At 45.5% G+C, this 18,387-nt stretch overlaps 1 protein-coding gene across 2 annotated transcripts; it reads right to left on the reverse strand.

Annotated features, from left to right (window-relative positions):
* Positions 1-3,045: 3,045 nt before the first annotated feature.
* sp1 (sp1 transcription factor) lies at positions 3,046-15,635 on the reverse strand. Of its 2 annotated transcripts, XM_063214869.1 has the most exons (6): positions 15,386-15,635; positions 14,387-14,466; positions 12,170-13,601; positions 7,733-7,877; positions 7,119-7,312; positions 3,046-5,725 (listed from the first exon to the last, which is right to left on the reverse strand). In XM_063214869.1, exons 1-6 carry the CDS (start codon positions 15,453-15,455, stop codon positions 5,424-5,426), a joined length of 2,223 nt encoding a protein of 740 aa, XP_063070939.1. In that variant the 5' UTR covers positions 15,456-15,635; the 3' UTR covers positions 3,046-5,423. The 2 variants fall into 2 exon arrangements, with proteins under 2 accessions (XP_063070939.1, XP_063070940.1); XM_063214870.1 differs by lacking the exon at positions 14,387-14,466 and having other exon boundaries at positions 15,386-15,633.
* Between the last annotated feature and the right edge of the window lie 2,752 nt (positions 15,636-18,387).

Here is an 18,387-nt window from a genome sequence, read left to right on the forward strand (position 1 = left end):
AGGCTTTAGATTCCACTTTGAAAATTCTGGATGGTCTTGTGGTACCGTATTTTACTCCCATACTGAAAAACCCACACAGAGATGGAGAAGTACAACTCTTATCTGGCTTTGGGCAAAATTGACCTTTTCAGGTGGGCAGTGGTATGTAAGACTTTTGGGATGCTATCAGGACTTGACGTACCTTTTTTTTCTCAATGGACAGTGGCTGGTTAACCCGTTTCACTAACCATTGTTTTTTTTCTTTACCATAGTATAATAAACTCCAACATTAGAACTTCTAAAACTATACGATTAGTGCCAACATCACAGCTTCCCTAATTAAATAACTTTTTAATAGGAAAAAAAACTGCTGCACAAGAGGCAAACGGAATATAAGCTAATACTGTATGTTGCACAGCATTGCCCCTTGTGTCTGACAAATAACCTGGACATTTCAAACTCCTATCAACCTTTCTTCAGTGTCCAGTAAAGTATATAAATTTATATTTCCTGCACAGGCGATTAAAATCCGGGACAATTTGGAAAAAATGGGACCGGTGGCAACACTAATGTTGCATGCAAGAATAAGGTACCTACCACTACTGAGAAAGAAATGATTAGTAGTAACCACTGCCAAGTTTTATAACAGGGTGTATGCAGGGTTTTAAAAAGTATTTAAAGGTGATCAATTAAAAAGCCAAAATTTCATGGCCTTAAAAGTAGTAAATTTGCTCAAAAGTTATTCTTTTTTGAAAAACGAGGTATTGTTTTTTTGTTGTACCTTTTTGACAAAAAAAAATGATTGGTTCTGTATATAAGGGCAGTATAAGGGCAGTCATGGATACACCTGCCAGGTTGCTGGGGGGAGTAATTAACCAGTGCTCTCCCCCCATCCTCCTTGACTGAGGTACCCTGAGCATGGTACCGTCCAGCCGCACTGCTCCCTTTCGGGCGTCTTTTTGCAAAAAACGAAAGTGTAATGTATTGAAAGTGAAGTGAAAGTGTGAAGGGGGTAGAAATTACAAAAGATGTCTTTTTAATACTCGCACCGGAGTGTCGTGATGGTTGTAAAAAAAATCTAAAGGTAGTGAAAAAGGGTACTAAATGGTAGTACATTTGACTTACAGATTGGTGTATATACCCTGTATGAGCAGTTGGCCCGTGCCAATGTTAGGCCCTGCTTCATAGTGTCAGGTGTTCACTTGAAATAAGTTGATCCAAAATAACACCAACATGGACCTGGGTCTTAACTAGGATGAAATTACAGGCTTATGTGGTCACCAAGACATGGCATAAATGGAAAGTGTCAAACACAAGCAGGTAATTGGAGTGCTTCTGGGTCTTCACCTTTTTTCCTTGGTGCTCATCAGTGTAGGGGCTCTCAAACTTGGTCCAGGAAGACAGATGCTGAGGCACTCAAGGTTGCAATTTTTTTACTTTTTTATTTGGCTACAATGCCTACGCGTTTCGGCCCTTATGGCCTTCTTCAGGGCGTATCTGAAGAAGGCCATAAGGGCCGAAACGCGTAGGCATTGTAGCCAAATAAAAAAGTAAAAAAATTGCAACCATGAGTGCCTCAGCATCTGTCTTCCTGGACCATAAATGGAAAGTGTATTACATTTATTTCCATCCTAAATGTATTGTACAATACATTGTATTGTACATTGTACGCCTGTCACAAGTGTTGATTTGACATTTGCTGGATGGCCCAAAAGTCAGTAAGATGGGGTGCAAATGCAAAATAATTACTTTGTCTCCAGGCTGGACACCCAACCACACCTCGGGTTTATATGTTACGTCCGTCCCACCATCTCCAATCTGATGGGTGTGTGTGTGCCCAAGCTCATTTTTTTTGCTCCATTCATCCAATAATGATGGCAACATTTGTCAAAAAGTAGAGTTGAGAGAAAAACATGCAAGCGATCCCTGGACCTCATTTACAGTTTTGGTCTGTTTGTGTGGGTTCCCAGGATATATAGGGCGTCCCAAAGAAAACGTATCCACAGACTTTTAAATCTATGGAAAAGGTAGGTGTTTTTAATTAAATTTTCAACATGTGATAGGATTTACATTTAAATGTTTTGTCATCATTTGTTCAAACTGATGACTAAAGACTATGCTATGAGACTATGGGTACATTCCAATATGCGTCCTCCACTTATGCTTGTGGCCTCGCGTTTTGCTGATGCCCCGCCTCTGTGGAGAAAACAATGAAGTTTTTCCACTGTCAGCCTAGCCGCAACAATTTTTATGGGACAGTTCTTCATTCACCCTCCCAATTGCAAATGAGGAAACGGCAATAGAATTGTGCTTTTGCAAGATATTGAATTCATTTTCTGTCGTCGGTGACGTCATTTTGAGGTCACAGGCAAGTGAGCAAGGGAGGACGGAAGTCCTCATATGGGAATCCACTCCTTGACAGCCATGTCCTAACGGCAGAGGGTTGTCAGTTTTAAATCTATCCCTACCACCGATACGCCCTGAAGGAGGCCATAAGGGCCGAAACGCGTAGGCATTGTAGCCAAATAAAAAAAATTGCAACCTTGAGTGCCTCAGCATCTGGTCCTTCTGGACCAAGTTTGAGAGCCCCTACACTGATGAGCACCAACGAAAAAAGGTGAAGACCCATAAGCACTCCAATTACCTGCTTGTGTTTCTATCCCTACCACAATCTAGGCCTGAGGTGCCCTTCAGCAAGGCACCGTACCACATGCTCCGGGGGCTGTAACCAATGCCCTGTAGATAACTACTGTAAATCACTTTGGATAAAAGGTGTCAGCTAAGTGGAATGTCATCAAAAAGTCACTGAAAGCTGAATGCAGCCATTGAAAGTGAGTGCAAAAAAAGAGAATTGTGTGTTCCACATTGTCAGCAGTGCCTGGGTCAGAAGGACTCGTGTCAGTTTGAGAACAGGTTGTGCCAAAAGCAACAAAATATCTAAAGTGACATCCCACTTGTACTGAAATGTACATGCATTTGAAAAAAAAAACACCACACCAAACTACTTTACAATGATCTTAGTCAGATAAATGCATCAAAACAAGTTCATAAGGACAAACACATGAAGCCAGTGGAATTCATTATTTTAATCCAGGCATTGGCATTTGTAGCAGTAATATTTACAAGGTACAAAACCAAATCCCTTGCATAAAAAAGGTTTATACACACGTGGTTGTCCTTTGGAAGAAAACAGAAGGGGGCAGGGGGGACCTGCAATTGATGAAAATACTGTTGCTTAACTATTAACCAATGAAAGAACAGTATTCGCCACACCAGACACATCGCTTCTTCAAAACTGAAGAAATTAAGGAGGAGAGGGACATGGACAATACAAAGTCACCCGACCTCACAGTGAACTTTAAAAAGCCCTTTAAGTATTTCCTAAGACGGCACTGAGTCAGAGGTACTGATGCAGCTGCAGCCTCCTCCTCCTCAGGGGTGAATTTCTCAAAACCAAAGTTGCTTACTACATTAGCTACTTTGTTGTTTTCAATGCATTTTCCCATTGGCAACTACCGAAGTTGCTAACAGGCTAACAACTTTTCTTTTGAGAAACTCACCCCAGCACTGATTTCACTCCGATTCAGCATGACAAGGGGAAAACTGGTCACGTCTTCACTCTCACGGCCGAGTGCTGGAGGGAGTTGATTTACTATAGTAAACACTATGCAAGACAACACGTCTCGGACTGAGCAGTAAAGCCCATCCTTGTTTGAGGAAGTATATAAAACCAAACATAAAAATCTGTATAAAAAATGGGGGGGGGGGCACAGGATGATACAGAAGGATCTTTTTCCATCGTTACTCTTTTTTCCATCATTATTACCATTACTTTATCAAATCACGCTCTACTTGTAGTCTAGAGCGATACAAACTCAAGAAGACTCGTCTTTAAATGGGAAGCCATAATAAACAAAACGAAACAAAAGTCACTGCCACGGTTTTCTGTCCTGTGTTCAAATTGCTGCCCCTGAGAATCCATTAACCACCTGATAAAGAGTGCAGACCTTTGGTTTGGATTTGTGTCACAAAAAAAAAGATATCTGCAAAAAAGTGTTCTTGACGCAGTTTTTTGATTCTTGCGATTCGAGTAAAGAAACTACGCATGTTAGGAAAACACTCAAGAAAGTAACATTTTACCACAGAAAAAGAAACGTGAGGTTCTAAATAATTAAAGTAAAAAGTGTGTTAGGCAAATCTGGACTGTCCTGAAAACAATACATAGTTCTATTCAGAACACTCGAGTTTAGTTTACAAATGTACTCACAGAAAAAAAAACCTACATTTATATATATATAAAAAATGATAGTTAAAGGTTAAGATCTGATTGTATGAAACAGACGACAAACAAAAAGGCAATTTCAGGTGATCAATACGAGCTGATCCTTCCTGTGGTAATTTGTAGTTTTTAGAAAAAATATAATTTATGTACAAAACCACTATCAAAAGTTTTTGTTTGTTTGTTGCTATGATAAGTTATCAAAGCATGATGGCTTGTGAGTGTACCTATCAACTCATATATTTTTAAAAAGATTAAGAAAAAAAGAAAAGAAAACAATACACAACCACCACATAGATTTTAGTGTCCTTCCACCTTACACAGATTAGTGCTCCTGACAGAGATGGGTGTCTGAAGTCACCAGTGACCTAATTCTCTGTTTGTGTGTGTGTGTCTGCCAATCTGTTTTCCGGGTCTCTTCCAGCGAGGGTGGCCACGATGGAGTTACCAACAGCAGGCCCTTACAATGCTGCAGAAGTGGTGGTGGTGGTGGTGGTGATGAGGAGGGGGTGGGGCAGTCAAGAGGTCTGTGACACCTTAGACTTGTGGCCAGCAGCCAGCAGGCGTAACCTGAGTAGTGGGAGGGCACTGCCAGCTTGGCCTAGTGTGTGTGTGTGTGTGTGTGTGCGTGCGTGCGTGTGCAAGCATTGTCCGTGTGTCCAATGGGGCTCGACGTGTGCACACTTGAGTGTTTAGGGACACAACACCTCCCAACAAAAACACCTTTTATAAAAGTGCCTGCAGTTACCATAGTAAGTGAGAACGCAATGCTACAGAGGAACTTTTTTCCCTTATAATGCAAATCCACTCGTGCCGCAGTCCCCCGTCTCCCCAATCGATTTCCCGCTCGCAAGTTCGTCCCGTCCACGCCTTGTCCATTTCATTGCATGGTTCTCTGGGGGAACAACTGCGCTTCGTCCATGACTTTGCCTCACCTGACTGAAATCCTGCTTCCCACCATACCCCATTGTCCCAATCCCACTCATACATCCGTCTGTCCGTCCATCCATCCAGGCTCCAAGTTCTCAAACATCCATCATCAAACGCTCTGTATAGTCGTCTGGGCCCCACCCCATCCCAGGCAGCTCTCTCCAGTCCAGCCTTCTCTCTCCAGTCCAGTCCAGCCCAGGCCTTGGCCGCCTCCCTCAGCCCCTGGCTGTGTGTCTCAGTAGCCGTTGCTGTTGAGTGAGCTGAGCGAGTGGATGTCGGTCACCTGCATGACGTTGATGCCGCTGTTGGCGAGCCGCGCGATGCCCTCGGGGGACAGCGTCTCCATGGTGATGAGCGTCTGGGCCTCGGGCGGCGCGCTGTTGTCCGCGGCTACATGGCTGGGGGAGGCGGAGTCGGAGGCGGGCTGCCCGGGGGCCGGCACCCCTTTCTTGTTCAGGTGCGTCTTGATGTGCTTGGACAGGTGGTCACTGCGCATGAAGCGCTTGGGACACTCCGGACAGGAGAACTTCTTCTCACCTGGGGGGTATTGCAGAAGGAAAGGTTAGTCGATTATCAACTATTGGCAAAGTTAACTCCACAAGTAGCAACGTTCAGAGTGAGTCTTCTCAATATATTCTACTTTCTATGGTAGTAATTAGCAGTAGAAGAGACCTGTGGCTTTGCTCTGATCATGGAATAAACCTTCAGGTATCTTCTATTAGGGCAGGGATGTGCCACTTTCAAGATAAGGAGGGCCAACATTTTTCATCGCCACTATTAGAGGGCCACAGGACCACGTACTTCAACTAGTTGGATACAAGAGAAGCCACGAAATGTCTGGGTAACAGAAACCGCAAAGTGTTCCCATTTACTCTACTTGTAGTACAAAATTTAAAAAGCGGTCAACGTAAATTGCAGTTTAATGACAAAATGAAACAAAAAGTATAATCAGTTTAAAATCTACTGGCCACACAGAGTCAGAGGGAACTGCGTTAGCTACTTTGTTTGCAATTCAATTTCCCAACACAGAAGGCAACAGGCAACGCAGCAGGAAAAAAAAAAAAACATGTACCGGTAGTACAGATTGAGTTATCATAGTGTAGTTTTTGTTATCGCAGTGGTAATGTAATTGTACCACATTGCAAATTGGAGTTGCAGTTCTACGCTTGTATAGAACACCACAAGAGAATGGGGGAAATCCTGTAGCAGGATTCAGTTGTGAGGTGGGGCAAGACACGGGCAGACAACCACGTGAGCTAATTTTTTGACCGCCAGAGTCAACAATCAGAGGTTGATTTGTGCGCAGATGGTTTCGCGCAGTCAGGAGAAAACAAAAATGTGGAACCCATCTATAATGAACATCACCTGCACCTTTAAACCTGGCTGTGCCTATACTCACCAGTGCAGAAGACTGAAATAAAACTATGCTTTGTCTACATTTAAAAAGATGCTCACCAAGCGAGAGAAGGGGAAATCCCTGCATAGCGGCAGTCTTCAATTTAGCAGAGTTTACTTTAGTGAACATTACAAGCACATTTAAACCTGGCTGTGTTCGTACTAACCATTACAGAGCACTGAAAATGAGCCATGCACTGTATATCTTAAAAATGCCCATCCATTCACTAACACACAACTAAGGTGCCGTTTCCACGTAGCTGGATATTTTTAAATGTGGATCTTTTCCTCCCGTTTAGGTGTAAACGCAACACGTGGATAAAAATTCAAAGTCCATTGTAACAGGTGTGTTTTAGGCCCCTAAATGATATCTTTAAAGACGGATTTTTGATATGTGGATTTTAAAACTCTGTTTACGTGGAAATGGAAGGCCAAAACCAATGCGTTTTCAAAAATATCCTGCTACAGTACGTGGAAACGGCACCTAAATGCCAATTTGCATCCCGTCTAACTAGCAAGTGCAGCCTGTGCTCACCGGTGTGGGTGCGTTTGTGCCTCTGCAGCTCGTCGGAGCGGGTGAAGCGCTTGCCGCAGAAGGACCAGGAGCAGACGAAGGGCCGCTCGCCCGTGTGCCAGCGCAGGTGGGCGCGCAGGTGCGACGTCTTGCCGTACACCTTGTTGCAGCCGGGAATGTGGCAGATGTGCTGCTTCTTCTTGCTGGGGTCGCTGCTGCTGGCACGGCGCGGGGTGGGGAAAACAAAACAACAAACAAACAAACAAACAAACAAACATCGCAAGGCTTGAGTTAGGATGATTAACTCATAATGGATTTTGAAAGGTGTGCAATTATACACTGTAGAAATTATACACTAAAACAGGCAGATCCTTAATACAGATCAAGACAGGAGCTTTTAAGCATTGAACTCCAGGTGCTTGGCTAAACATTAAGAAAATAACTTGCACACCAAACATCATCAATAATGACTAAATGTACCAGCAAAACTTAATATTTCATATTTATACAAATTGATATCTTTTGTGGGGTCAGGAAATTGAAAAGCTGTAAAAGTCAGGGCTCTCTCCCTCAAAAACTAAATCAAATTTAGTACTATTTTCATTAGCATGATTATTATCCAAAAGTGTGCGTACCGTCCCTCCCCGTCCTTGCAGTAGGGACAGGTGCATGCCTCTCGGCGCGTGCGTCTGTTGGGGGTGGGGCTGGCCTCCATGCCCTCGTCCAGCCCGCCGTCATCCATGCTGTCGTTGCCCGTCGCAGCCTGCAGGCTCTGGTCTCCTGCACAACACATAGAAAACATCAAGAGCATGAGAACTCAGTCACAATTACACAAAGTCAACATCTTTTCATTGACTTCAGTGGATGATTGGAAGGGAAAAAAAATCTCCCAAATTGTATAATGAAGGCCTTAATCATTCAATGTGATCTTTGTTGTCAAAGGTAACTGAAGCAACAGAGTTGTTGTACACTGAACTATACTCTCTTTTTTTCCCAGCAATACATACCTGCCAACCTTGAATTTTTTTTTTGAGTAGCAATTTATCGCGGCGCGGCAATTCACGGCGCAACAAATACCTACAAGTGAGAAAATGTGGTCAACGCAGCGCAATACCATGGGCCGCCGGCGGGCCCATCTCTGAGAGGCTACTTTGTTTTGCACACCTTGGGTTGCCAAATGTCAAGGGGGAAAATATGGAACACTTCATTCAGGCAGGGGGAGTAGGGGTCCTCTCCCAGAAAAAATTGCTTTTCTTAAATGCAATTTCCTGCATTTTAATGCATTTTAGCCTAACATTCCGTGTATCTGGCAATTTCACCAGATTATCTTGCTCTTCACAGTACTTTGAACTACCATACATTATTAAACTTTCATGGAAGATGTTTTTTTGTTTCACACCATGACACCAATAAAATGCTATGGTATAGTGTGCTGGAATTCAGGCCTCTAAATTAACTTTATTGATCACCAGCCAATATGGCTGTTAATCTTACAAGTCAAACATACCACCAGTCTGGCTAGTAAATTATCCTATGTACCAGCCAAACAGAGCATTTGGTCACTTGGGGGGTGTTAAGGAGCTGGAATCGAGTATGAAATTGAAGCATTTGCTTATTATTTTTTTGCTGTAGAAGGTATATGTAGGGAAATGTATAATTTGATTATATAATGCATTTCAGTGATTTTTATGAACAAAAAGTTGAATTGCAATGATTCTTACATCATTTCCCCCAATATTAATAAATGGTGATGTTGTCACCTACTGTGAAGAAGTATCAGCAGATTGTAGAGAAAAAGATAAAGACAGGTGGTATCTAGGCTAGGATAATATCAGGTTAATATTATTACCTTGGGGGCTAACATCAAAATCACACTTGCATCCATTCAGTAGCCTACACGTCACGTGGCTCTACCATTGACAGTATATTCTATTTACCGGTACTGTCAATGGGCTCTACTGATGGACGAGGGCTAATGGCCACTTGGAACTTCCACAGTAACTTTTGAGGTGCATGCACGCTTCTTTTTTCCACTTCTCTACATATTGGCCTATCTACCCTCATTTGCCGTCATGAGTTGGCTATTGTTCAGTGTTCTGCACATACATGATGACAGGATAATATATTTTATGTATAGATTACCATACGTGATTACGGATAGTTCTAGTAGTGGAGTCATGCATATTTTGGTATGACGCACAATAGGCCTACCTGTTACACCTGTTCACAGAATGGGCCACGACTCCAGTATTCCTATGTCTTTATACGGTGTCATGGTAGATTACGGATGTACTCCGAGCACAACCGTTAGAACTATCGCTTTATTTCGCCCACTTAAAATGATCCGACGCAAAGGGAAACCGAATTTAGTTCGCTGCTAATCTGCTAATTTATAGCGCAGTAATAGTCAGCAGTCGATCACATTTTCTCATTCGGAAGTAATCTCGTTTCGGTCCAATATAAAAAAAGCATATTGCCGTCAAATACGGCGAAACATTGGGTGAACCATTATGTTCAGGACGACAGACCTCGAGCTTTATTTATTTTCTTTTACGGATTTAGCAACTGGACGCGATTCACTATTCCCATTGAGGCTACCTTTCTCAAAGCCCATTTACCTTTGAAACGGTGATTTTGACGGTGCTCACTTGTAAAACTACAGCGACAGCACCAAGATGGATAATATATGATGACAGGAGGAGGACACTTGTGTCAGAGATTATAGGAGTAGTCTATCTGCTTGTGTGTCTTCGAAGCAAACTTTCTATCTGCAGCTGATACCTCGACTCGAGCGGAGCGACAACAAATGAAGACCCCCTAAACCAGCGCTCTGATTGGTCAATATTTCCCCCCCCACACACGTTGCTAGCCAATGGAAAGGCCAGCGCCAGAGTTGCAAGCAGAGCCATATCTACGGCTCTGGCTGGTTGCAAGTCTACAGAGAAATATAATATATAAGGGCCCGTGAAAACACCTTGCTATTGGTTTTTCCCGTATTTTGAAGTGACAGCGCCGTAGTTTGATGTCAAAATCCGTATCTGCTACACAAAATGCGTAATGGTCGGCAGGTATGCAGTTAACATTTTAACATCCTGTTTAAAAAGGGTGCATCTTCAAGTTCACACCCAAATACAGTGAAAAGGGGAAGTCAAGATGACACTTCTTTGTTACACCAGCCACAGTTTCACTCCCTCCCCAGATGTGTGTGCGCAACATTGGCTGGCTGGGTCACTGCAAAGCCCAGGGTGAGCCAGCCCTACAGAAAAGGGGTGTAGTGGAAAGCATCTTTCAACTGCTACAGTTACTAGAGCGGCTTCCCACTATAGTCCTGCCTGCTGTGCTGGTGTACGAGGCTCGCTCAGGAAACTGCTCCAGAACGGGACAGGAAGGAAATCTGGTGATGCAGTGCCATCAAGTCAGTCACACATGAGCAAGCCTGATGGCGGTGGCGTTGGCAGCAGCCTCAGTCTTACTACTGTACCTCTACTACTACTACCACCACCACCACCACCACCACCACCCGCCCAGCTCTCCTTCTGTTTATTGCTTCACTGGCTTTGAGGAGGAAATTGCCACACAGCAGATAAACGCGGGTGGCATGACACAGACGTGGACACACCCATCAGCCTGCCTCCTCTCTTGGCTGTGGGAGACGGGCCCTGGCGTATGAACGCTTCAGGGCTTTTCCTGATAAAGCCCTTTTACTGGATGGGCGGGGTTGGGTGGAGTGTGGTAGGGGGAAGAGTTTACGCCTTTTTTTCACTGAATTAAAAAAAGAAGCCAAAAAACAAACAAACGAAAGAAAGCCAAGTCACAGCTGGGTCACACTTTCGAGACAAGGCAAACATTTTCTCCTCGTTGAGAAACACAAAGGTCGTGCTGCCACTTGCAAAAACAAACCCCCGTTTGAACTAACCAAACCAGTATGGTAAGCAGCGCCACCAAACAGGAGGAGAATGGCCTGCTATTCCAGACAGCAATCTGAGAAGGTTTACCTCAACTCAAGCATTAGAAATGTTTACGGAAAAGGAGCCAACAAAGCATTTACGTATACAGATAAACATTAACCTGGACAGTTCCTTCACAAACCGGGGCAGAATTTTCTTAGACTTATTGTCTGCCGTGTGTCAGTAGTGTATACAGGACACATACAAGACTTATAGAACAACAATACTGTAAACTTATATTTTATCATAGCTAAGAATTACAATCTGAGACATAGATGGAGGAAATTAAAAGACCCGTTTCATTCAGAACAGATAAGCAGCAGGAAATGCTTTTCAGAGAACTGATTATGCACCCAGATCGCACTCATCCTGAAATAGATTGCCCATGTGCTAAAATTAGCTGTTGATATGGCATCAGCAACCCACAGGAAACAAATGACCATACACATCTTAAATATCCCCATCTTATCACCATGCATGTCAAACAATCTATGTAAAAGATGGTACGGTATCAATCAACGGCAGAGAAAGGAAAGACAACTATATACATTTTTTACAAAAAAAGTCCACAAACTAAGAGTAACTAACAAATGCTTTTATCACAGTGCTCAAAAAGCTCCCAAAGATTACTCACGCAAAATAGATTACCCATGTGGTAAAGTTAGCTGTGCATAGCATGCCAGTCGCCCACAGGAAACAAAGACCACACTTCTTTGCACTTCATCTTAAATTTCAATTTCAACCCATTTCCATCCATTTAGATATGTACTGGAGGCTAGCCAGCATTTAGGTACCCATCAAATCAATTAAAAAAGAAATGCAGCATTCCAGTGACACTGGAATATTGAACAATGGCAGCTCTGAAGAATTTTAGGCTCCATGATAGAATGCAAACATAGAATCTTGTCTTGTTTTGATAGAATGCTAGGCTCCATAATATAATGCAAACATTATAGAATCTTGTCTTGTTTTGATAGAATGTTAGGCTCCATATAATATAATGCAAACATTATAGAATCTTGTCTTGTTTTGATAGAATGTTTAAGAACTCAAACCCCTTTACAAGGTCCCCATCCCTCCTCAAGTCCCAGATCTACCTCTCCTACCCTGACTACCATTACTGACCTGCTGGGTTGGCGATAGTGATGGGCACCCCTTGCAGCTGGTGCATCTGCAGTCCGGCGGCGTTGCCCAGCGGGTTCAGGTTGATGGTCTGCAGGCCCTGCAGCTGCACCGTGCCGCCCGCCTGCGTCTGCGCCAGCTGCGGCAGCGACTGGACGGGCGCCAGCGTGATCTGGGCGCCGGCCGGGTTCTGCAGCTGGAGGGTCTGCCAGCTGACCTGGCCGTTGGGCCCCACGGTGCGCAGCAGGATGGGCTGGCTGTTGGAGATGGCCTGGAGCTGCAGGTTCTGCAGGCCGTCCTGGGAGATGGTGGGGGCGGCGGTGGCAAACACCTGGCCCCCGGCCGCCGTCACCGTGCCCGGCTGGAGGGCCTGCAGCCCTGCGCCCGACAGGATCTGCTGGGGCTGGATCAGTATCTGCTGCGGCTGCTGTTGCTGCGTTTGTTGTTGCTGCTGCCCGTCAGACATGATGGTTATGCCTCCTGTTGCATTCTGGAAGGTGCCGGTGACGACTGTGTTGGTGCCCTGAGCCTGAGACGCCACTCCGTATGTGGTGGCCGGGGTGGAGGTGGTGGTGATGGAGCTGGTGAAGTAGTTCGTCCCCACAGAGGATACAGCCGCCTGCTGCTGCTGCTGCGACTGCTGTTGAACCAGCTGCTGGTTGTTCCCTGCTGCTCCGGCGTCCCCTCCGGCAGCCGTCGTGGTGGCGGGCATGGCGCCCGCACTAACAGGCAGCAGCGTGATGTTGCCCATGCCATTGAGCGACACGGGCATGTTGGCCAGGAACTGCGTCTGGTTGGGCAGCACGGCGTTGCCCAGGCCCAGGTTCTGGAGCGGGATGGCCCCCTGGAGCAGCCCCGGCGCCACCGTCAGGATATTCCCCGCCGCCGTCCCCGCTCTGTTGCCGGTGGCCGCCGCGATGAGCTGCTGCCCGCCGTTGGGGGAGGAGACCAGCTGGAACTGTCCGGCGCCCACCGCGCCCGAGGGGTCCTGCTGGGCCTGGGTCAGCTGCAGCTGCTGCCCGTCCACCGTCTGGAACTGCGGGATGACCTGGTACTGGATGTTGGGCATGACGCCCGAGAGGGTGGTGAGCACCTGGCCGCCCTGCATGGTGGGGGCCATGACGTACTGCTGCTGGGGCTGCTGCGTCTGCACCGCCGCGCCCGACGACGAAACCACCAGACGGCCCTTCTGGTCCTCGGCCATGACCCCCAGGCCCTGGGCGATGCTGGTGACACAGTTGGCGAGGGTGGTGGCGGCGCCTCCGGCGGAGATGACCTGCCAACCGTTGGCGGTCTGTGTGAGCTGGCTGAGGTCTAGCTGCTGGCTCTGCTGCTGCTGCTGTTGTTGTTGTTGTTGCTGGTGGTCTGTGTCATTCTCATCCATGCGACTGCAGGTGGCTGCTAACAGGGCAAGGGGCGACGGCTGCTGAGAATCCTGTTGAATTGAGGAGGGCAGAGAGATGGGGGGGGGGGGGAACAAACTTAGTTATTGTTGGACTTTTTTTTTTTTTTAAGTTATGCAATTCATGTACACGTGGCGTTTAGCCGTTATAATTGACTGGTTCACCCCCAAGCAGGAATCAATACACACATGTGTTCTTGTCAATTTATGTGCAATGCATCCATTAACCAAAAGATAACCCAGGCAGTTACAGCTGTACTATGTCTATTGCATCGCTGCTGAATACTTGTGGGAATGCGGAGAGGAAAAGGGAGGGGAGGGGTAAAAAGAGGGAACCGGGCTATTTGGAAATGGGTGGGATCGCAGATTCCGTATGTCCTCCCAAGCCCCGGCGCCTGGCCACGCATCCCCTCCCCCACCCCACCCATCTCCCTCCCACCCCTCCATTCTACCCTATAAACTCGCTCGGGCGCATGTGGCCACCCCTCCGTGGGCAGCGAAGAATGGGCCGCGCAACCCGCATTCAAAATGCGGGGCTTGTCAGCAACACCCCGTGTCGCCTCTTTTGCTACCTCCACCGCCGTCCTACCTCCCACTCAAAGACATGTGCGCTTGGAAAAACCGACAACAAATGCCCTCTCTGTCACACCAATGCAGATACTACTCCAGTCAAGCTACCTTAGCCGACTCAGATTGTGTGAAATGTACAATGGATTGGCCGCCAACAGCTCGAAAATCAGTTGGTTCACTTGAATCGCCAACCATCGCAGCTTAACAGAATCTAAGGAAAGTTTTGTTTAAAGTGCTACCGAACTCACCTGTCCGGTATTTGTGTTTCGCTTTTGAAGGAAGCCTCCGTCACTTTCCACCAGCGCGGCCATTTCATCTCGCTGTTGCTCTGCGTAAAAACGTAACTTAGCTAGCTAGTTGCAAGAGAGTCCCTTCGACAAGACTTCAATCAAACTTTAGCGGGACTAAAAAGTATTAGCAGACAGTAGCACATAGTTGGTTCATTTAACACAACGAGGACATAGACACTTTACTTAAACTTCACTGGTGGCTCACCCGACTTGATCAACGTAGTTGGTAGCCCGCTAATTTGGCTGGCAAAATATCTTAGTGCGACCTTCTGCTTGATGGATTCCAGCAGCTTGCTAACGCTAGCTAGAAATCCTAGCCCAGCTAGCTCCTAGGCTGACACGAGCCAAGTATGTCACTGAATCCTGTTGCTTGTAGTCTACTCTACTGAAGCTTTTCACTCAATTTACCGGGTTCAGCCCGGCGAGTTCAGAGCACATCGAGTTACCTACCCCACACCACGACACTTCACACGGCTGTAAAATAAATCTAGCTATAAATAAATCATATTACAGTGACTTACGTCGCCTACCTGGTCAATTGAACAGTTTGCTAACCAGACCTAGCTAGTAAACCAGCTCTCCATGTCAAGTCTCACTACTTACTGCAATTACTTGCGAGAGTAAAGTTATACTCATGAAAGTTGTATGTCACCACATCAGAGTCTAAAAATAAGGTGACGATATCATAAACCGCAGTACTTGGCATATGCAACTTACTGATTAACTGGTTAAAGTAGCTAGCTAGCTACAAGCTAAAGGAAATGCCCATCTCGCAGTTGAACCAGTTACTTCACTAAGTTAGCGTTACAGCTTAAAAGCTAGCAATTTGGGATTAGGTTAACATCTAAACTCATGTCCGGGTTACATAGGCACAGTGCACAAACACATCGAGGCCATGTTTATAACGGAGCGTATAGTTTCACAGAAGCAACTAAACTTTTAAAATAATTCACTCACCACCACTCATAGTTTGAGACGTGAGGAGTTTCTCTGCCTTCTTCCAGACTGACATCAACTTGTAAACCATGCAACCAAACTTGACGACGGCACGGCACGGGGGAGAGAAAGAAAAGTTGGCTATCCAATAGAAATGGCAGTAGTATAGTATCGAGCCAATAGAAATGTCTTTTTGACAGATTTTTTTCGTATGTGTTCTGTTTAAGTTTTTACCAAGAAGTGATACGGAATGTTGGGCGTGAACGGTACTACCTGTAATCCAGTAAACGCTGTACATTTATGTCAAGTAGCTCGAAACGTCCAATGGTAAGTGGTTTCACAAGCAAATACTTGGGTGGGGTCAGCTGAAAGTAGGTTGTGCTGTGGCGTTTTGTAGTGTGACGTCAGCATAAGGATTTTTTTTTGGCGCAAAAGGCGCCATTGATGAATTCACCCCAATTACAATGTAGCAGCAAAATATAAACACTGTTTCTAAATGACTGGACTCGCTTTCCTATAATAAGTAACAATGTTGCATACGGTTATATGGCTATGATCTGCTCCAGTGCTTCCCATTTTACAATAATGACATAAATAAATGCATTCATAAAAAAAAAGTTCTTGTGAAACTACAATACTATTACAATTTTGGAGACAATTCTTATTATAGCCTAGACATATATTTTGTTCAACCTTATGTCTAAATTCACACACTAGTGTAAAAACAGCTACTCAAACAGAGCAAACATCCACTACACAAAACTCTGTGTGACTCTGAGTGAACCTCTTTCCCATGGAAAAACTCCTAACCTGCCGCACATTTGTGAGTCACTAATTTCATGTTACCTCTCAGTTAACTGTGAAAAGTCAGCTCAGCAGCTGTGAGAGGGAGAGAGAGGAGGAATGACAGCACAGTTGACTGTACAGTCAGACCGGGGCCGAGAATGTGCATGTGTGTCTGTGTGCACTAGCCACTCCCAGAGGTCTCGAGGGGGGCTGGGTGAGGGCCTGGCAAAAGGCGGGGGTTGGGAGGTCTGTCTGCCTGGCTGGCTGGCCTGTATAGCTGCCCCAAGAAGGGGGTGGGGGCCTGGGTGGGGACTGGATTTCTAGAGTGTGTTTGAGAGAAGAGAGAGGGGGTGCCCAAGGAGCACATGCCGTCCGCATGTAAACAGTGAAGGGCCACAGCCCAGCGAGGGTGGAGTTGTGGAACATTTCGCACACCCACCTTTTGCTGCTGGCTGCTACTGCTGCCTTCAGTGTTCGCCGGCTGCATGCACGGCTTAATAGTGCTGGAGCACAGAGCAAAGCTGGAATACAAATGCATTTGTAATATAGGCCCTATAGGCTTGGTGTTTGAAAAATGAAAAATAAAAATACAAAGAATTTCTATTACAATCATGCGCTTTTTTCTGTAACATGTCCTGTTATATGCTTATAATAAGTTTATGAATCTGTTTATTTTCGGTCAAAATCATGGAGAACATATACATTTCCAGAAGGAAACCTATATGAATGGATGAATGAGATCTCTCTCTCTCTCTCTCTCTCTCTCTCTCTCTCTCTCTCTCTCTCTCTCTCTCTCTTTCTCTCTCTCTCTCTCTCTGACTCCCAACCCGCCTGGTTGGTGGGGGGAGTAATTAACTAGTGCTCTTCCCCATCCTCCACGGGTGAGGCATAAATGCCAATTTCATTGTGTGCAGTGTGCACTTGTGTGCTGTGGGGTGCTGTGTCACAATTACAATGGGAGTTGGAGTTTCCCAGGTGGGCTTTCTTTCACTTCTCTCTCTCTCTCTCTCTCTCTCTCTCTCTCTCTCTCTCTCTCTCTCTCTCTCTCTCTCTCTCTCTCTCTCTGTTGACATGAAGCAAGTTTGAAACATAACAAATAGGCTACAGGAGACGGGTCGTCTGAAAGACCCAGATTAGTCTGATGAATGAACGTGCCCATTTATAGATTAAGCCATAATGTATTTTACCTAATCTATTTTCCCTACACAAAAGCATGTGTAGATAAATCACCGGTTAACAGCTCAGTAAATAAAACCCACAGGGATTAAGGCCTTTGATTAGGTATTGCTGTATATAGGCCTACAATGTCAGGCCTGCGAAAGACTCTCAATATGTAGGTTGTGTTTGTTTACAGAAAGCAATAATGTGACACACACTGGTAAATGGTTAACAGGAAGGCCTCAAAGGATCAAATGGTCCACACAGCACACAGCACACCATATTCATACACACACAGACGCTATTCAGTGTATGGCTGCAGTGGCGCTTGTTGCATATGTTATTTACAAGGCACTGATGTGTCGTCTACACTGAGGTTCCTTCTTCCTCCGCTCCATGGCCTAGGCAGTCTAGGAACACAGCACCTCAAAGACATTTTGTGCTGACAGCACAGTGGACCCAGTGTCCACTGTCCTGCAAGGTTTCACAAGAGGACTATGTCGAGTCGAAGCCAATGACTGTATATTAAGGAATGCTGCCACCTAGCGGCGTTAAATGCGAATGGTTTGGGAAAATGCTGGAGAGGCAGACATCTACCCATTCAGTGAAGTTATAATAAATTATCCACCTCTTCACCAGCGACTATTTGCCACACACGTATACACAGATTGCAATGCGACTTAATGGCACACAAATTACCACACGTTCTTCTGTGTGTTTTAAAAAAACTTCCAGGTCTGCGTCGTGATTGATCTGGTGATTTGGTGATGGCATCAGGGGATATAGGCGCGCGCGCGCACACATGCACACGCAATGTCGTTACTTTATCAATTTTCCGAAGACAACAGAGGAGTTCTGATTCAATTTCATAATTCTACGCGGTGAGGATACGAGGTGGATAGCCTAGAACGGAACAGACAGACAGTTGCACACCTTTAAATGTCACCAAAACAAAAGCCCTCAAATGACACTGACTGAAGTCATATCATGGAATATTACAACGCTGTCGCTTGTGCTCAGGACATTGCAGATTGCACGCTAGGTGTTGCCGCTCTTTCAGTTCTGCCTCCAGACTACCG

The sequence above is a fragment of the Engraulis encrasicolus genome, chromosome 14 (assembly GCF_034702125.1).
Source record: "Engraulis encrasicolus isolate BLACKSEA-1 chromosome 14, IST_EnEncr_1.0, whole genome shotgun sequence".
Taxonomy (NCBI): domain Eukaryota; kingdom Metazoa; phylum Chordata; class Actinopteri; order Clupeiformes; family Engraulidae; genus Engraulis; species Engraulis encrasicolus.

Bases quoted from the DNA above. Each gene is read 5' to 3' on its own strand.
- sp1 (XM_063214869.1), bottom strand. From the start codon at position 15,455: ATGGTTTACAAGTTGATGTCAGTCTGGAAGAAGGCAGAGAAACTCCTC. The intron at 14,467-15,385 runs GTGAGTGAATTA...GTTTTTACGCAG, and splicing joins GTCTCAAACTATGAGTGGTG to AGCAACAGCGAGATGAAATG. The intron at 5,726-7,118 runs GTGAGCACAGGC...AATACCCCCCAG, and splicing joins GCACAAACGCACCCACACCG to GTGAGAAGAAGTTCTCCTGT.